This window comes from Arvicanthis niloticus, chromosome 1 (assembly GCF_011762505.2).
Source record: "Arvicanthis niloticus isolate mArvNil1 chromosome 1, mArvNil1.pat.X, whole genome shotgun sequence".
Classification (NCBI taxonomy): Eukaryota; Metazoa; Chordata; class Mammalia; order Rodentia; family Muridae; genus Arvicanthis; species Arvicanthis niloticus.
Window position 1 is genome coordinate 4,432,440 of NC_047658.1, and position 19,568 is coordinate 4,452,007.

Below are 19,568 nucleotides of genomic sequence, written 5' to 3' on the forward strand. Positions count from 1 at the left end.
CTAACCCACTCCTCCTTCTGTGTCCTTCTGGTCTCTCTGATACACGCATGTCGCTACCGTCTGTCACTTCTTGATACACAGATCTGACCGTGTCTCCTCATTCTGTGCTGTTGCTTTGAAATCTCCAAGGATTCTCTGACCCCTCACTTCACTGTTCCACACTTAGGCCTCTGGACCTCCACCTCTGTCCCACCAAAGCCCCTGAGCAGGACGTACTCCCCAATGCTTCAAGTTCAGCTTAGAGGTAGCATTCCTAGGATATGGGCTCTGAGCCTCCCAGATGGCCCAGAACCCTTCCAAAGGCCCTGCACATCTCCTGGCGGCTCAGAGTCTGTGCCCTGTGACTCTGAACTCCTGGACCACTCTGTGGCCTGAGGCCTTCCCTAGACCAAGAGCTGTACACAGAGGACAGTTACAAGTCAAATGACATGATAAATACATATGAACATGTCAAATAAAATCTAATGTTTTGTACACTAATTCAAAATGAATAATACATGTTTAAAAGTTATGTGTCAGCACTGGCCCCTGCTATCCCGAAAGCTGGTGAGAGCTGGGCAAAAAGGGTTCATTGTCGCATGAGTCTCTTTGGGACAAGAGGGACAGGTGGCCTATGGAACCAGATGTCCCAGTTGCTGAAGGGGAAAGGCACAATGGGAACTAGAAGAGCCAGGTGCCTGCTGGAGCAGGGAACCCTGTGGAACGCCAGGGCTCTTGGGAAGGGGTACCCAAAGAGAATGGGAATAGAAAACCCAGTTCTCACTCACACTCAGCCTTGGCGCAGATGAGGCTAGCTGAGGGGTAGTTAAAGGACTTGAGGATTCGGGAGACTGCCAGGCTGACATCTTCATTGCTGGGGTACAGGCTGACAGAAGCGAAGCGAAGGTACTGAAGGCGGGGTGTCTCCTCAGGGCCCACCTTTATGTGGGGAATCTGGACAGAACGGGAGAAGTTGTTTGCCAGGGATTCAAGTCTCACTCCCATACCCTCTCCCACCACATCCCAACCTCACCTCCTTCTCCCCACAGATATGGCTCACGGTGGAGGCAGAAGCTGGGCTGGAGGAGGGTCCCAAGACAGACACAACCCCCTTGGGCAGGATCTGACACACTGTGAAGGGCAGAGAAGAAACCAGAGTCAGGGACCCTCTGCTTCCGTTCCTGCCCCACCCTCAAGAAACTGACCTGGTCCAAGAGAGGATCCAGAGGGTCAGAGCTGTGTGTCCCCCTCCACCAGCCTGGATCCCAGAAGACCAGTCCCTGGCCTGCTCATACAGAAGGAGCCATGGGGGACAAAGTCACGGAGAGATAGGGCAAGCCAAGAGAACACGGGAAAGTATGTGTGTGCGCATGCACCGAAGCAAGGTCTCACTATACAGCCCAGGCTGTCCTGGATCTTAGATGTAAACAAGACTTGTCTTGAACTCATACCCTTCCTGCCTGGGCCTCCAAGTACTGGAACTACAGGCCTGCACTTCTGTGCCCAGCTCTGAGCCTCCTTTTGGACTACAAATCAAGAGCTGGCTTCCTCTCCCTTCCAACTTCTTCCGTCACTCCACTACCCATAATGCCCTCCGTGTGAAAGCAGCACTAGAAGCCAGATATGAGCAGAGAATGGGGCGGGTGGTGTGTGCCTTGAGCTGGCCACCCTCAAGTAGGGCACGGTTACAGAGGACGGAGAGGAGATGGACAGGGAAAGAATCTGGAGACAAGTAAGAGGCAGCACATCAGGAGAGAGATGGAAACAAGGACCATTTTCAGGCATCTGGTCCTATGCTAACAGTGGGCCCCTCAACACGGAGGGCACAGAGAAGTGACTGGTGGAGACATGGTGTCCCATTTAGATGCAGTGAGTGAGCCATGACAGGATCTCAGGACGGCTTAAGAGAACAGTCTGGTTGGGCTGTTTGGAAAGCTTGCCTGGACGTGTGAGGCCATGGTGGGGTTAATGGAGGGAAGGACAGAGACACAGAGAACCAATAAGAATATAAATTAGACCCATACCACTGAAAGGACCATGGACTAATTTCAAACATGGATATGGAAGTCATGATTTTGTAGGATTATTTCACAAATGGCTAGATCCAGTTACTCTACAGCATGCCAGGAATCTCCCTTTGACTGTGGGTCCCGCTTTCCTCAGACTTGGCTTCATTTTCAGGATCCCCTCAAACACATGCTGACTCCAGCTGGTCAAGAGGGCCTCACCCACACCCTGTCCCTCTGTCCCTTGGCTCAACTCTAAGTGTACACCTGTTCTACCCTCTGCCTCTTCACGCCTCCAGACTGTGTCTGTGATGTACCAGTCAAAAATCCTGAAACACAGTCCACCCCATTCTCCCTGTTGGTGATTTGAAAACCACATGATCTAACAAAGCTCATGATGATGCCTGTGGGAAAGAAAATTGTTTACACATTTGTTTAGGTATTGTGCTTAGAGTCAAACCCACGTATTATGAACACTAAATGGGGCACATCTCAGTCCTAACTGGTCTACTATTTGAGTTTGGGTTTGGTTTTTCACACAGGATCTTACTCTATAGCTCAGGCTGGCCTAAAACTCACTGGGTAGCCAAGATTGGCTTAAAATTCACTCTCCTGCCTCAGCCTTCCAAGTGCTGAGACTACAGGTGGAGCCACCATGCCCAGTATAAAAACATGTCTTTTGGTTTTGTTTTCATTTTGTTTTTCAAGGCAGGGTCTTTCTCTGTGTAGACCAGGCTGGCCTTGAACACCCAGAGATCCACCTGCCTCTGCCTCCCAAGTGCTGGAATTAAAAGTATGTGCTAAGACTGCTGTGCTAAAGTGTGTTTTAAAGCAGAAGGTTGCAGAGAACTACGATCCCAGCACAACTAGGCAAGTGTGCTGTTTAACTTTTGTCAGCCTGACATAAACCACAGTCATCTGGGAAGCGGGAACCAGACGGAGGAGCTTCTTCCATCAGACTGGCCTACAGGCAAGTCTATGTGGGTAACTGATTACTGACTGAAGTGGGGGGCTCAGCTGTGGGAGGTGCTACCCCCGGGAAGGTGGACATGGGTTATATAGGAAACAGAGCCGAGAGGAGCAAGCCAGTAAGCAGCGTTTCTCCATGGCCTCTGCTCCAGTTCCTGCCTCCCTTCTTGCTTTGAGTTCCTGTCTTGGCTGCCCTCTACATTGGCCTATTTAACTTGCAATCCAAAATAAACCCTTTCCTCTGCAAGTTGATTTTGGTCAGTGTTTTATTACGATCACAAAAAGCAAACTAGGATAGCAGGTACTACCATCTACAAGGCCCGTGAGCATCATCAGACACTTCTGCGGCCCTACCTGCCACAGGGCAAGCCTGCTCTGCAGGGTGAGCTGGAGCAGCGCATACTCCACCTCCTGCTCACCTGCAGCAGGCCCCAGGCTAGACTGTTCCAGAACACCTTTTCTGACCCACCAGAGAATTCTAAAGCCCCACGCCTCAGTGCCTGGGCCTCTCAACCCAGCTGCAGCCACTTCTGTGAAACAGAGGCAGGCAGGGAGGAGACAGCAGGTGCAAGTGGATGAGAACAAGGCTGAGCTGAGGAGGCCAGGGGTGGAAGGACTGACCGAGGCCCCACCTGCCCTACCTCACCCCACGCCCGAGGCCCCGCTCACTGGTGTCCGTGGTCTCGTACTGGCTGTCCCGCTGCAGCTCAAAGATGTCTACTTCCACTCGGGCCTTGGCTGGGACCTCGATGATCCCATTGATCTGTTCTCGGGCCAGGGCCAGGGCCAGACGCTCACCACGGCCACACACGGTCTGGTCGTCCAGGATTGCAGCTGAGAGGAGACAGGAGTTGGGAGGGGCCAGATTCCTGGGGCCTGAGAAAGGGTAGCTGTGGGGTCTTGGATTTTTGGCCTCTAGAGTAGAGGGAGGTGTAGGTCTGAAGGGGCCTAGACTCCTGGATCTGAGGCTGCATGGCAGAATATCTGGACTCCTGGGGCCAGAGCACTTTGGTGCTAGTGTGCCTGAGCTCCCAGGAGGGGTCTGGAAGGAGAGTTTCTGAGGAGGCAGGGTGCTGGGGCCTCACCCATGCGCAGTGATGACAGCACCTGGCAGCTGGGGTTGGCGAAGGCGACTATCAGCAGCAGCAGCAGCTCAGCCGGCATCTTCCTCCCCTCCTCATGGGGATGCAGCTGCCGCGGCCCCCACTCGCCACCTGCAGAGAGACCCCAACAGCCCCAAGGGAGATGGCCAATATGGGGGAGGGCAGCAACCCTTAGGAAAGCTGCTGGATGGGGTGGCAAGCACAGTCCTCCCAGACATCATTGGGGAGGGATACACAGTTCTGAAAGGCCCAGCTCACTGGGGACACCAAGCACATACAGTCCTGAGCTCTGGAAGATGGAAAGGTCAGAGGTCACAGATAGGACAGGCATTACTAGAAATTTCAAGTAGGAGTAATCCTGGGGACCAGCCCCACCCCAACAGGAAACTGAAAAGTGCTACCACCACCCCAGTCCCGCCCCTGTCTCTGGGCAGGCAGCTGTTACTAGGCAACGGAAACTGGCTGGAGAGGATGCAGTGGTTGCTAGGCAACCCCATCCCAAGCCTCACTTGCCACCTTCCTGACGTCCCTGGTTCCCACAATCCCATGGGAGAGAGGCCTGGGCACCCAGGGTCTGACAGGTGAAAGAATCTCAGAACTGGCAAACTTGGTGAGGGGGAGGAAGAGAGAGAAGGATCGAGGGAGGGAGTCAGGGAGGGAGCGACATAGCAGAGAACCTAAAAAGAGAGCACAGAAGAAAGACAACAGAGAAAAAAGAAAAAGTATCTGATGAGAGGCTGCAAAAAGAAAGATGCTGAGACTCAGAATGTGAGGAAGGAAGGGAGAACAGGCGGATATGAGAGTGCAGGATGGCAGAGACTGCTGAGAACAGAGACAGAAGGAGAGGTGAAGGAAATCAGAGACAGGGAAGGGACTGGAAGATGTGCACATGAAGGGCAGACACCAGAGAGAGGGACCAGGGCGAGACCAAACAAGAGGCTATCAGTGCATGGGTGTGGATGAGCAACTGGAAGAGAAAGATGGAGAACAGGGAGAGGCACAGACTGACTCAGGGGAACAGAGAGTCTGCTAGGAAGAAAGGAAAGCTGGAAGACTGTCTGCAAGAGGTGGGTACTGAAACCCTGCTGCACCCTGCTCTGGGGAGCTGGGGTATGAAACATGACGTCTCCTCCCAGATCCAGCCTCAGGGAGTCCAGGTTTGACCTGGGCACTCCAGGCCTTTGGCAGTGTAATTGCTGGGCAGGATGTGTTTTGCCAGATGTGCACACGGATGCCTGGACCTGGTTGTAGACCATGCTCCAATGAAAGAGGGTTACTGCAGAGCCCAGGGCACTGTGACATGCATCTAGTGTCCCCTGAGACCCCCAACTGGCGCCGGTGAAAGATCTCCCGGGAAACAGCAGAGTCAGAAGCCAAGGCCTAGAATTGGCTTCTCTGGCCAGAAAGTTCAGGCCAAAAAGAAAGGTGTCTAATCAGTCCCACACTTGCCCCTGCTGCCCCAGGTGACTTGGAGAAAGCCCTCCCCGACATCCCTCAGCCTTTGTTGAGGGGAACCCAAGGAATCCGAGGGCATGCTCAACAGATTGGAAGCTGTAGACTGCAATTTAGATCAAATGTGGAGGCTTGACCAGGACAGAGGAGCAAGGAATTCTGGGAGAGCTAGAAGGAGAGTTCTCAAGGGGAAGGGCAGGAGGGGGGTTCATCCTGGGACATCTGGAACAAATGGGGATCAGGGACTACAGACCAAAAGACGGAGACAGGGCAGAAGGGCAGGGACCCACAGGTGGCAGACACAGATGGGAACCAGAGGCCAGAGGCACAGTGCAGAGTCAGTCCACGGGGAGTGAATAAACACAGAGGTCCATGCACAGAAAGACAGCCCCCTAAAGTGGTGACTACAGATAAGTGGGGGAGAAGGACAGACAGTAAGTAAGACGTTCACACCAGGATGTAATTCCTGCAGTCTGGAGGCAGCGGGATCAGAGTTTGAAGCTAGCCTATGTTACATAGTGAATCCCTGGACTACAGAGTTAGACCCTGTCTCAAAAACAAAGAGATACCAGAGACGCAGATGGGAAATGCAAGGAGGAGCAGGGTTGGGTCATTCCAGGACTCATAGACTTGGAGACTCGGCCAGGCAGATACAGAGGGGAGCTGAGGAGAGTGGGCCAGGCCCTACAGGTTCGAGGAGAGATGAGCAAGGGGAGATGCATGCAAAGGACAAGCGGCAGACAGGAGAAGAGAGGGGCCCAAAGATAAATAACAAGAAGTAGAAGAAGCAAGAGGCCGGCAGGGTGTGGTGACACACACCTGTAATACCAGCGATCAGTAGGCAGAGGCAAGAGGGTCAGGAGTTCAAAGCTAGACACCTCCATGGTGAGTTCCGGGCTAGCCTGGGCTATAGAAAACCCTGTCTCCAAAAACAGAACAAACACACAGAACCACAGGGAGCAGAGAAAGAAACATGAAACTCTGACAAGAGAGACAGCCTGAGAAAGACACACTCAGAGAGTGTGAGCTAGGGAGAGCTGCACAGCAGCCTAAAGAGCCTGAGGCCAGAGGGGCAGAGTCCAGGATGAAAAGGCTTGAGGAAGAACCGCACAGGGAGAGGGCTGACCACACAAGCTAGAGAAGGGATGAGCCAGGAGGGAAACTGAGTCAAAGTGGATGCCCTGGAAGAGCACAGCAGCACGTACAGAGGATCCCAGAGTCCCCAGCCCATGGGTACTGGGAGGGATGGAAGCTAAAAGGCCAGGTTACAATATGGTTCAGAAATGGAGAGACTGGGATGGTGGGTGGAAGAGCCAGGGCAGAAGCCAGGAGACAGAGGAGAGAGCAGTGATGGGGAAGACCGGGGGTCCACAGTGGGGTCTGGGGGAGGGGATCGGAAAAGTGAGAGATGAAGGCTGGAGGTGGAGAGGATCAGGCAAAGAATGTAAAGACAGAGTGGGAAGAAGACTAGATGAGCACCAGGGTCTCACCAGACACAAATGTCTTAGAACAGTGGAGAGCAGAGAAGTTGGGCAGAGTTGGACAGGCCCGGGAGAAGGGCGAAATGCAGACTTGAAAATGTAAAGGCATTTCCAGAAGACAGACAGGAGGTGCAATGGGACCGGGTTTATGGTAAGGCTTAGTGAAAGAGGAGAGGGAGGGAGGGAGGGAGGGAGGGAGGGAGGGAGGGAGGGAGAGAGAGAGAGAGAGAGAGAGAGAGAGAGAGAGAGAGAGAGAGAGAGAGAGAAACACAAAAACAAACAAAAACCCCAAAAAACAAAAAAAAACCCACAAGTCAGGAGCCAGTGTAGGTCTGGGACCAAAAGCTTGGAATAAGAACAGTCCAGGAGCCAGTGAAGTGAGGTGGCTACCACAGGAGCCAGCCAGTCAGCCCACAGGACCCCGGAAAGCTGGGACTGAGGGCAGGTGTGAGGTGTGTACCCAGAAGTAAGGGTGAGAAAAGGAGAAGAGGTCGAGTAGAATGAGAGGTTGAGAGGGAGGGCACAAAGCAGCGAGGAATAGGTTCCTTGCCATCCACGGGAAGCAGCGACTGTGGGGGCCCCGCCAGCCGGGCAGGGAGCCTGGCCTTCCAGGACCCAGCCCAATCCCCGCCCTGCAGACACTTACGGATCCTGGTGGGACGGAGGGCTGGGCTCCCTCGAGGCCCGAGGAACGACAACCAGGAGGTGCTCCGACGCTGGGTGCTGGTGCGGCTGGGGCCGGGGGAGAGGGCAGTCCACTGGGCCCCCTCCCCCGCCGCCGGCGGTGGCCCCCAACTAATCCAAAACGGTGTCTCCCCAGCAGCAGGGAGGAAGGACAGGTGGAAAAGCAAAGGGCGGGCCAGGAGGGGAGGAAGGGGAAAGGAGAAAATGGAGGAGAGAAGGGGAGAGAGGAGAGGGGGAAGGAGCAAACGGAGGGGAAGGAGGGAGGAAAGGAGGAGAGGAAGGTGAAAACGGAAGGGAGGGGGGCACAGGCAAAGCCGGGGGAGGGGGAAGCCGGCCCAGGAAAGGGCCCCCGCCCCCTCCCCTAGCCGGGCCGGCCTGGGGGGGGCACTGGGGGTGAGGACTGGGTGGAGAAAAGAAAGCCGGCCATCGGGGGAAGTGGGGGAGGGGAGGGCCTGCTGGGGGGGGAGGGGGCCGCCCCCTTCCCCCCCTCCCCCCAGAGCCTTGGCCCTGCCCTGGATGAGCCTAGGGACGAGAGTCCTCAAGCCCTTAGTCCCCACGGGAAAAGCATGCTTGGGGGCCAGGAGAGGCCGGTCAATGAAGGGGCTGGCTAGGACAGGGTAACTGGCAGCCCTGGTGAGACCAAGAAGGGGGGCAGCCGAGGTAGAGAGATGAGGTGGGAGGAGAGGATGGAGAGAAGCAGGTGGAACGGGAAGGCGGAGGAGGGTGGGGTGTCCTGGGGCCGGCCGGCTCTCGGTGGGAGGGCCTGGCCGCGGACTCTGGTCCCCTGTGAGCGGCAGCCGCTGGCGGCTCCGTGTCCCCAACCGGGCCTGCCTCCTTGCTGCCGGCCGCTACTACCGCTGCCGCCACCGCTCCTTCTCCCCTCCTAGGCCGCCGCCGCCTGCCCGCCCGCCCGCGCTGAGTCCTGGAGCGCGGGGGGGGGGGGGGGGGGGAGGGTGGTGGTGGTGGTGGTGGTGGTGGTGGTGGTGGTGGTGGTGGTGGTGGTGGTGGTGGTGGTGGTGGTGGTAGGGAGAGATGAAGGGAGGGAGACAGGGAGGAGGGCGGGCAGGAGGGAGGGAGGGAGAGAAGCGGGCAGGGAGCAAGGAGGGAGGGGAGCAGAGGAGGGGGAGATCGTATTGGTCGGGGCTGGGGGGCCCTGCGAGGAGAATGCTGATGAGAAGAGCGAGCTGCATTGGATGAAGGGCCCACCCCCGGGGCCACCCCCTCCAACCACACCATGCCACCGCCCTGCCCAGGCAGCCCAGGGTTCTGGAGCCCATAGAGCTGAGAGGCCTTGGTGGGAAGAACTGACAGAAGGGCCTAGAGATGGGGAGAGAGGACTACAGAGCTGGAGAAAAATGCAGAGAAACAGAAAGACAGCCATCAAGACCCTAGAGCGGTGGGCTAAGGTCCACAAACTCCACAAGGCCAAGGACTGGGAAAAGCAAGCCACATGAGGACAGGAACACAGCATATGGGACACAGAGGTGTCTGAAGGTGGGAGAGGCCAGAGACAGAGGGGAAGACACAGAAAGACTCCTCAGAATAGGGAGCCCTACACAGAGGGGCAGCCAGGAAGTATACAGGGCCCAGAAAGCAAGGAGAGGTCTTCTGATCAGACAGTCCCATGGGTACAGGAGACCTACAGAGACAATCATGTGGTTCATAGACACAAGAGGTCCACTGAGGCAGGCATGGCAAGCTGGTGGAAATTGAACAGAAAAGCCTCTGGAAACAGGCTGAAGTTGAGGGAGGAGGAGGAGAATCCTTCATTGTGCACAGAGAACTCCTGGGGACCCATGGAGATGAGTAGGAAGCTAGAAGAGGCCCTCATCTTCTAGTCACCTGAGCAGTGAGGCAGTGGGAAGGGGTGACAAAATGGCAGAGCTGAGAGAAACCCTCTCTCTTAAGGAATATTGCTGTCTCCCCGAGGAAGCCCAGAAGGGCAGGGGGATGGAACAGAATCGACACAGATCTTCAAGTGGGGGTGGGTGGTGCAGGGCTGGGTGTGTGTGTTGGGGGGGGGGTGAAATTTGGGGGGAAGGAACATGACAGTTGGCGCTGAAGGCTGAGCCCGTGACTCACCACCACCCCCATGCTCGTGATGGGGAGGAGACACTGACACTCTCACGTGCAGCCCCCAGCACATGTGACCACATGCCTCGCACACACAGTTGGCACGTGGCAACTCAGAGTATAGCAGGTCTGGCTTGGTGAGCTCTGACTTTGTGGTACATGCCCAACAACATGTGACATAATACATCTGATCCTATAGGACCACCAATATTGTAAATGCCTCTTTATCCTTCTAGGGTTAACATCTACAGTCTCCTTAACACCCCACACTCAGCTCTAGCCAAGCCTGAGGCCAGTACTTCATGCCTGCCTCTGTATCTTTGCTGATCCAGGGATGGCATCATCCACCCTCTCTGGATATAATCTGTCCAAAAGGCCCAGTCCAGTGCTACCACCGCACAATGTCTGACCTGAACAGGTCTCCTGTGCAGCAAAAGAACCTACCAGCCCAAATAAAGTTAGCGGCCCAAGCAGTTTTACAGAGAGGAGCCTGAGAAGAGGGAAAAGGAGGCCTTAACAGGAACAAAACACTACCCGAGAGCCCAGAGCCTGCCAAAAGCTCAGCGTGGTGTGCACTTTGGCTCCTACACAGGTGACTTCACCCCAAGGGCAAACCCACACTACACTAGCAAACAGCTAGGCCCAGACCTTAGAGCTCACTACCTCTCACCAACTGCTTTACTTACTTTAATCTTTCATTTTAAAAAATCTGCTGCCAGGCAGTGGTGGCACACTCCTTTAATCCCAGCACTTGGGAGGCAGAGGCAGGGGGATTTCTGAGTTTGAGGCCAGCCTGTTCTACAGAGTGAGTTCCAAGACAGCCAGGGTTATACAGAGAAACCCTGTCTTGAAAAAAACAAAACAAAACAAAAATGTCTGCTGTCTCCTGCCTCACTCTACCCCTTACCCCATTCTTTGCTTTGCTCTTCTTGAAGTTAACCATTCACTCTATGACCCCAAACAATCCACCCACCAGGGAACTGAGTTTAGACCTAGGGAATCATCTCCTGGGATAGAATGATGACTTTCTTCTTTCGCCGTCGGGACTTGGACATTCTGGGCTTGTTTCTTAGCACCTCATGGTAACTGTTTGTCTCTAAAAGGATTGGTAGAATTAAACAATGCATGGACAGCACTGGGTAGAACTCCTATTGTCACATAACACACTCAGATGTCAGCTACCACTAGGCACTGTGAGATACTAATCAGGTACTAAAAATAAATCCTTGAGCCAAGTGTAGTGATACACACCTTTAGTCCCAGCAGGTGGACAGAAGCAGGGGAATCTCTTGAGGCCAGCCTGGACTACACAGAGTTTCAGGGCAACCAGGTTTACACAGAGACACTGTCTCAAAAATTAATTTCTATATAGCAGTATTTACTTAGTGTCTCACAACCCTGGGACAAAGTTACCATCCTTTTTCAGAGATAAACAAACTGAGACAGAGTGGAGTTGTTTTTACCCAAAGTCACAGCTAGGAAGTGCCAGGGCCAGAATACAGGCTAAGCAGTCTGGTTAGAACATGTAGGTGGACTTGCTAGGGAGTCTAGTGAGAAGTTAGAACACCCAGTTAGACATCAAAAGGGGGACACACAAATGGTGGCAACTGGAGAGTAAGACCTACCTGTGGTTCTGTGTTCAAACCCCTCATAGGTTTTGGGGACTTCAGTTGGGAAAATGAGGGACAGTTTGACCAGATGCACCCTGATAACTCCCTTAACCTTGGCTTCAAAAAGGAGCTTCCAGAACACTTTGTATTCTGTGTGGTGTATTTGTGTGGAGTCCAAATATAGATACTGGACATCTTCAGTCACTCAGTCACTCGCCACAATATTATATTCAGATGTGTATATATGTTTGAGTACGTGCACATCCTGGTATGAGCAGAAGTCAGAGAACAACTTTCTTTCTTTCATTTTATTTATTTTTTATTTTACTTTTATTTATTTATTTTTGGTTTTTCGAGACAGGGTCTCTCTGTGTAGCCCCGGCTGTCCTGGAACTCACTCTGTAGACCAGGCTGGCCTCAAACTCAGAAATCCGCCTGTCTCTGCCTCCCAAGTGCTGGGATTAAAGGCGTGCGCCACCACCTCCCAGCTAAGAGAACTTTCAAGAGTTAGTTCTCTCCTTGTACCTTGTGAACCCCAGGGACAAAACAGCATGAGGCTTTGCAAGTGCCTTCACAAGTTGAACCATCTCACTGGCTCTCTACTGTTTTTTGAAGATGGGGTATGTAACCCTGGCTGGTCTTGAACGCACTGTGTAGTTCCGACTGGCCTTTTAACTCTAGAAAACAGCAGCCTCCACATTATTGTTGAGACAAGGTCTCTCAATGAGCCTGGAGCTCAGCTAGGTTGACTAGACAGCAAGCTCCAGCGTCTGTAGTTCCCCACCACCTGAATGCTATAACAGAAGCACCATGGACTTATTTCACGTGGGTGCTGAGGATCCAAACTCAGGTCCTCATGGTTTGCAATCCAAGTTCCTCTGAAAATATGTCTAACAGTGCTAGACAACTTGCTCCCAAAGCAAAACTGTATTTTCTTTTCTTTTCTCCCCACCCACCCAGACATTGTTTCTCTGTATAGCTCTGGCTGTCCTGGAACTTACTCTGTAGACCAGGCTGGCCTCTGCCTCCCAAGTGCTGGGATTAAAGGCGTGTGCCACCACTGCCAGGCCCCTGTATTTTCGAGAGTCAGTTCTCTCCTTCTACCTTGTGGATCCCAGAGTCGAAGAAACTCCAGATCAGGCTTAGCTTGTGGCTTTAGGAGCTGAACCATCTTCCTGCCTCTCCACTTTATTTTCGTTTATCTGTTTGCTTTCTGAAGCCAGGGTCTCTCAAAACCCTGGCTGGCCTGGAACTTCATGTGTTTCCATGGAGTCTTTCCCATGCCTAGGGGCCCTCAACTGTGTGGAAGGGCAGTCACCCGAGAAAGATACCTTTAAAACAGGAGAGGCAGAGTCAGGCCGATCCCTGTGAGGCCAGCCAGTTCACATTGGCGGGACCGTGTCTCAAACAAAACAACTGACTCGACCCACTACAGATTAACTTTCTTCTTCTGGACCTTCACCCCACACTCTTAGCTTCTTCCAAAGGACCTTACTAATGGAGCTCTTCCTTTTTCCTTTCATTTCCCACTTCCTGTCACGTACTTTAAGTTGTCGTCTTCCTCTAAACTTCCTCTGCTAACATCTTATTTTCATCCTACTCTTCCTCAATCTCCCCTTTCATCATCTTAATAGAAAAAAGTCTTAAGCCTTGTTTTGTTCCTTTCACTCTGTGTGACTGCTGCTTGGTTTCCTCTCCCATTCACGCCGAGTGGTGTTTCTTTCTTTTTTTTTTTTTTTTTTTTTTTTTTTGCCACTGGCCCTCAGGAGTTCTTGGACTGCAATTCGCCGGCCTGCAGGACATCGCGAGTCTCTACATCCCACACTGTCCAAACCCCCTACGCCGACGCTCGCCAGGCGCCCCCAAGATGGCGCCTACAACTTCGTCCCGCCTCCGGACGTCATCGCGCCGCTCTCCGCTCAGCGTTGCCCTTTCGAGCCATCAAAGGCGGAGTCCAAGAAGAGGTGGAAGAGGAAGAACCTCCAGGGAGGCTAAAAGAGGCGGGTGCTATCCACCTGGAGGCCGACCAGTGAGGGAATACTGCTAAAGGATTGGCTGGGCGCCGCGTGATCCCGCCCCTTCGCACTATTGGTCGAGGCTTCAGAAACTTGAGCGTCGATTGGTCTAATGACAGGGGCAGACAGCCGATGATTGGGCGAATTGTGCAATCTGCACAGCGGCACAGGCGGAAGGTGGGAGGAGCGTTGTCGAGGGTGGCCTGAGGTGAGAGCGAGGCTGCGGAGCAGGCGAGACGACGGGCGCTAGAGAGGACGCGGCGCTAGAGTGGCGGTGCAAAGGGACCTGCAGCCCGTGGCCCGGCCTGGGGCCGGCGAGACGGCTAAGGCGGGTGAGTTCCCGTGGGAGCGCGGAGGTCCGGCCCCACCCGGCGGCTTGCCCGCGTCATTCGGCCTGCATGCTAAAGGCCTGAAGGATCGCGCCCTGGGTGCGGAGAGCAGAGCGGCCGTTGGCCGCCGGGCGCGCGGGCCGGGCGGGGGCCATGCCGGGGTGGTGGGTGGGATAAGGGGACTGGAGTCGAGTGCGAGGCTGAGTGAGGAGGGGCAGGCTCGGGCTGCAGGTCGAGGGGCGACCTTGGCGGGAAGGGGAGGTCCCAGAGCTGCCTCGCCGGAGGGCTCTCAGGTTGCATGGGGTGTCGGGGCCACGGGTGGGTGCGCTGGGGTGGGACCAGAATCGAAAGGGGACGGTTAGAGGACTCTTGGGTGCCCGGGTGGGGAGCTGGCCGGAGGAAAGAGGTAATTAATGCAGGGAGGAAAATCGATTTCTGACTGGAAAGAACTGAGGCAGAGAAGAGGCTTTTGAGGTATCTTTAGAGCGAAGGGACAGATCAGGTGTGGAAAACGGAGTAATGCTGACATGGAAGGCGGAAAAACGCATGAAAGTGGGGGTTGGACTACCCTGGAAAGTGTTGACAGCGGTCTTCATATTCCTAGGGGTTTCTATAGGTTGAACTAAAGGGAGGGATTGTTTTGTTTTAGATACAGGAAAGTAGGCCAAAGTGACTATTTGGGCAATTTTAGGTGTAGTGAGAGTGCTACAGAGAGTAGTCTAGGAATTTTGGGGATGTACCATACTGATAACTTTGGGGGTCTGGGAATCCCCATAGTTTTATGCTGATGAGAAGGATTAAGTATGAAGAGGGCCAGCCAGGCGGTGGTGGCGCACGCCTTTAATCCCAGCACTCGGGAGGCAGAGGCAGGCGGATTAAGTATGAAGAGGGCCTCTTTTTGCAGGGTTTGAGTACAGGTGGGGCTTCTAAGTGACAGACATTGGAAACTCTGAGTTAGGTAAAAGGTTAAGCCATTATGAAGGATAGGCTGGCTTTTCCTGGACAAGATTACAAAAGAGGAGAAATTCCGTTCCAGATCCAGGATCTGAAAGTTCCTGGAGAGGGTTAGGGTGAATTTAGGTCTTTTCTCAGAGAAAAAAAGGTTTAGGTTGATATTCTGAAGGGGGGTTCTCAGCTGAGTTAATTAAAGTTGCATAAGGGTGGACCTTTATGCAAAAAAAAGGGTAGTGTTGGTTGGGGAGGGGGCATATAGGCATTCCTAGGTGAGTTCCAGTAACCTTAAGAAAGGGGTTAAGTCAGTGTGAATAGATGACAGGGTGGACGCTCGGGGCATTAGCACAGCACACTTTGCCTTGGAGAGAAAAGGTGATTGAATACTCTAGGGGTATGTCAGAAGGGTGGGAATCATCTGACTGAACAGTTAGGCTTTGGTGGAGATGTACCTTCCAGGTACATCTAATGATAATGGTAATGATAATGGTAGGTCTTTTTCCTTTTTTGATTTTTCAAAAAATAAAATCAAAAATCAAAAAAAAAAAAAAAAAAGAAAGAAAGATAGGGTTTCTCTGTGTGGCCCTGGCTGTTCCAGAACTCATTCTGTAGACCAGGCTGGCCTTGAACTCATAGAGATCTGCCTGACTCTGCCCTAGAGGGCTGGGATTAAAAGCATGAACTGAGCTGTGCGGTGGTGGCAGACGCCTTTAATCCCAGCACTTGGGAGGCAGAGGCAGGCAGATATCTGAGTTCGAGGCCAGCCTGGTCTACAGAGTGACTTACAGGATAGCCAGGGCTACACAGAGAAACCCTATCTCCCAAAAAAAAAAAAAAAAAAAAAAAAACCCGCATGAACTGCCCAGCTGAGAAGGTCTCAATATGCTTAATTTGAACCAGTTTTAAGAGTCTGAGTGTCAGGAAGTGGTTAAGGTAGGAAAGTATGGAGATGGGTTAGACCGGTGAGAGAAAATTTGGTGGCTGGGTAACTTGATGTGAGGAGCCTAGGCACTGGTGGTTAGCAGAAGTTGGTGGCAAGAGGAGGGCTCAGACCACCAGTGCCACCAGTTGACTTGGACACCAGTTTGAGTGGTCTGAGTGTGAAAAGTTTGTGACCCAGTGAGAAGGCAGAGTCTATGTAGTCTATGTCAGCTTGGAGGGACAGTCCATGAGAGTGTTTGAGGATTCTTTGAGTAGCTTGGCAAAGGAATCCTGTCCTGTGCAGTGCATGGTGAGGAGTCAGAGGAAAGCGTTGGAAGGTGGTGGGTCCCTGTGTGATGCACAGGGCCTGGGAGCCGGTTTTGAGGCATGGGCAATGGAGAGGGTTAGGCAGGTCCTGGGATCTGCTGGGTAGAGCTCAGTGCGAGTTAACTATGAGCTGGGAGATACGGGCAGAGTCCCGGGAAGAGTCCATTGGAGGGATTCATGTTGGCCGTTCCTATGTCCAGGAAAGGAGGATTATTAGGGAGTGCATTGGAGCAGAGAAATGTAATCAAGCAATTGGAAGAAAGAAGATACCTGAGGTATTAGAAGGTAGCAGTGATAAAGGAATAGACCTGCCCTGGAGGACTGATATGTTCCTACCTTCCCTTCTCTCAGCCCAGGGCCTTGCTGCTGCCATGACTGAGGAGAGCGAAGAGACAGTCCTGTATATTGAGCACCGTTATGTCTGCTCTGAGTGCAACCAGCTCTATGGATCCTTGGAGGAGGTGCTTGTGCACCAGAACTCCCACGTGCCCCAGCAGCACTTTGAGCTGGTGGGCGTGGCTGATCCTGGAGTCACAGTGGCCACAGAGGCAGCTTCAGGCACTGGCCTATATCAGACCCTCATACAGGAGAGCCAGTACCAGTGTCTCGAGTGTGGGCAACTGCTCCTGTCACCCAGCCAGCTCTTGGAGCACCAGGAGCTACACCTGAAGATGATGGCACCCCAGGAGGCAGTGCCAGCTGAGCCACCACCCAAGGTGCCCCCTTTGAGCTCCAGCACCATCCACTATGAGTGTGTGGACTGTAAGGCTCTGTTCGCTAGCCAAGAAATGTGGCTGAGCCATCGCCAGACACATCTCAGGGCCACGCCCAACAAGGCTCCTGCCCCTGTTGTCTTGGGGTCCCCAGTTGTCTTGGGCCCCCCTGTGGGCCAGGCCCGAGTGGCTGTGGAACATTCATACCGAAAAGCAGAAGAGGGTGGGGAGGGGGCAGCTGTTCCGTCTGTAGCTGCCACCACCGAGATGGTGACAGAAGTGGAGCTGCTCCTCTACAAGTGCTCTGAGTGCTCACAGCTCTTCCAGATGCCCGCTGACTTCCTGGAGCACCAGGCCACCCATTTCTCTGCTCCTGTCCCAGAGGCTGAGGGGCCTGCCACACAGCAGGAAACCCTGGTCCCCTCACCTACTGAGGCAGCAGTGTCTCAGCCTGACCCCCTGCCAGCCTCTGATCACAGTTATGAGCTGCGGAATGAGCTGCGCAACGGGGAGGCCATTGGGCGAGACCGCCGAGGGCGGAAGCCCCGAAGGAACAACAGTGGAGAGTCAGGTGGGGCAGCCACCCAGGAACTGTTTTGCTCAGCCTGTGACCAGCTCTTTCTCTCACCCCACCAGCTACAGCAGCACCTTCGGAGTCACCGGGAGGGTGTTTTTAAGTGTCCCCTATGCAGTCGTGTCTTCCCCAGCCCTTCTAGTCTGGACCAGCACCTTGGTGACCATAGCAGTGAGTCTCACTTTCTGTGTGTAGACTGTGGCCTGGCCTTTGGCACTGAAGCCCTCCTCCTGGCCCACCGGCGAGCCCATACCCCGAATCCTCTGCATTCGTGTCCCTGTGGGAAGACCTTTGTTAACCTCACCAAGTTCCTTTATCACCGGCGTACCCACGGAGCAGGAGGTGTCCCTTTGCCCACAACACCAGTTCCACCAGAGGAGCCTGCTATTAGCTTTCCTGAGCCAGTCCCTGCAGAGACGGGAGAGCTGGAGGCCCCAGAGCTCCCCGTATCTGAGGAGAGTTCGGCCGAGCCTGCAGCTCCAGGCACTTACCGCTGCCTCTTGTGTAGCCGTGAGTTTGGTAAGGCATTGCAGCTGACCCGGCACCAGCGTTTTGTGCACAGGCTGGAGCGGCGCCATAAGTGCAGCATTTGTGGCAAGATGTTCAAGAAGAAGTCTCATGTGCGGAACCATCTGCGCACACACACTGGGGAGCGGCCCTTCCCCTGCCCTGACTGCTCTAAGCCTTTCAACTCACCAGCCAATCTGGCTCGCCACCGGCTTACACACACAGGGGAGCGGCCCTACCGCTGTGGGGACTGTGGCAAGGCTTTCACTCAGAGCTCCACTCTGCGACAGCATCGCCTGGTACATGCCCAGCATTTCCCCTACCGCTGCCAGGAGTGTGGAGTGCGTTTTCACCGCCCTTATCGCCTGCTCATGCACCGCTACCACCACACAGGGGAGTACCCCTACAAATGTCGCGAGTGCCCCCGCTCCTTCTTGCTGCGACGCCTGCTAGAGGTCCACCAGCTTGTGATCCATGCTGGGCGACAGCCCCACCGCTGCTCATCCTGTGGGGCTGCCTTCCCCTCATCACTGCGGCTTCGTGAGCATCGCTGTGCAGCTGCTGCTACCCAGGCCCCACGGCGCTTTGAGTGTGGGACCTGTGGCAAGAAAGTGGGCTCTGCTGCCCGCCTGCAGGCACATGAAGCTGCCCATGCTGCTGCAGGTCCTGGAGAGGTCTTAGCCAAGGAGCCCCCAGCTCCCCGGGCCTCAAGGGCCACTCGAACATCAGTTGCTCCCTCCCCAACAGCCCTTGGTGGTACAACCTCTGCTGCCCCTGCAGCCCCTGCCCGTCGTCGGGGTCTGGAATGTAGTGAGTGCAAGAAGCTCTTCAGCACAGAGACATCACTGCAGGTCCATCGGCGCATCCACACAGGGGAGCGGCCATACCCGTGTCCAGACTGTGGCAAGGCCTTTCGCCAGAGTACCCATCTGAAAGACCACAGGCGCTTACACACAGGCGAGCGGCCCTTTGCTTGTGAAGTGTGTGGCAAGGCCTTTGCCATCTCCATGCGCCTGGCAGAACATCGCCGTATCCACACGGGTGAACGGCCCTACTCTTGCCCTGACTGTGGCAAGAGCTACCGCTCCTTCTCCAATCTCTGGAAGCACCGCAAGACTCACCAGCAGCAACATCAGGCAGCAGTACGGCAGCAGCTGGCAGAGGCAGAGGCTGCTGTGGGCCTGGCTGTGATGGAAACTGCAGTGGAGGCTCTGCCCCTTGTGGAGGCCATTGAGATCTACCCTCTAGCTGAGGCTGATGGGGTCCAGATCAGTGGCTAGCTGGCCCCCATTTTTCTCTTCAGTATCACCAAGCCCTGATACTGAAGGCCCTCCAACAGCCCCTTAAAACCTGTGTACATATTGTACCCTCTCCTCTCCACCACTTTATGTATTCTGTAATTTTTTTTGAGGGGGTTGCTCTGGAGTCCTTGATATGTAAAGGACCCCTCCCCACCTTCTACCTGTTTGGTGGTCTCCAAATGAAGCAGTCTATTAATAAAGACTGAGTGGGACATTTATGCTCTTTGTCAGGCCTAACTATGTAAGGTAGATTTGGAAGATCATGAGGCCAGGCAATAGATCTGACTTCTGGCTACATTCCTAGCCCCCCAGATAGAACTTGCCAAGTAGTGTAGTTTGTTGGATTGAAGAGAGGCAGCCTGAGTCTGCGGCATGGATCTTGGAAACCAGCCCCTTGTAGCAGATGAAGGCAGTGTGTTTTGCCACTAGAGGTCCCCAAAGCATGAAGAAAAATCTTGAAGCATTCTGTGGCTTTGGGGCTGGGGTGGGGCATGCAAACATGTAGAGAAACAAGTGCTCTTCTCAGCCTGGCCCTCCATTTCCAGCCTGATGTGGGTCACATCTGCAGCAGTT

At 54.1% G+C, this 19,568-nt stretch overlaps 2 protein-coding genes across 4 annotated transcripts in view; one reads left to right on the plus strand and one right to left on the minus strand.

Moving 5' to 3' along the window:
- Positions 1 to 8,066, minus strand: part of Grik5 (glutamate ionotropic receptor kainate type subunit 5) — a 63,131-nt gene extending 55,065 nt beyond the window's left edge. Inside the window, exons 1-5 of one of the 2 annotated variants that reach the window (XR_013108805.1) lie at positions 7,637 to 8,066; positions 4,040 to 4,168; positions 3,624 to 3,788; positions 1,013 to 1,110; positions 768 to 933 (exon numbers count right to left, since the gene is read on the minus strand). Coding sequence is in view for 1 of the 2 variants with exons in the window: in XM_034517070.2 (XP_034372961.1) it covers positions 768 to 933; positions 1,013 to 1,110; positions 3,624 to 3,788; positions 4,040 to 4,118 (508 nt within the window). In the remaining variant the exon portion in view is untranslated. The remainder of the gene's footprint in view (positions 1 to 767; positions 934 to 1,012; positions 1,111 to 3,623; positions 3,789 to 4,039; positions 4,169 to 7,636) is intronic. The other variant, XM_034517070.2, reaches the window with a different exon arrangement.
- Positions 8,067 to 10,565: 2,499 nt separating this feature from the next.
- Znf574 (zinc finger protein 574) lies at positions 10,566 to 19,213 on the plus strand. 2 transcript variants are annotated; one of them, XM_076929751.1, is made up of 3 exons: positions 10,566 to 11,977; positions 13,124 to 13,704; positions 16,252 to 19,213. In XM_076929751.1, exon 3 carries the CDS (start codon positions 16,272 to 16,274, stop codon positions 18,972 to 18,974), a length of 2,703 nt encoding a protein of 900 aa, XP_076785866.1. In that variant the 5' UTR covers positions 10,566 to 11,977; positions 13,124 to 13,704; positions 16,252 to 16,271; the 3' UTR covers positions 18,975 to 19,213. The 2 variants fall into 2 exon arrangements, with proteins under 2 accessions (XP_076785866.1, XP_034377980.1); XM_034522089.3 differs by having other exon boundaries at positions 10,566 to 13,704.
- The last annotated feature ends 355 nt before the right edge of the window (positions 19,214 to 19,568 follow it).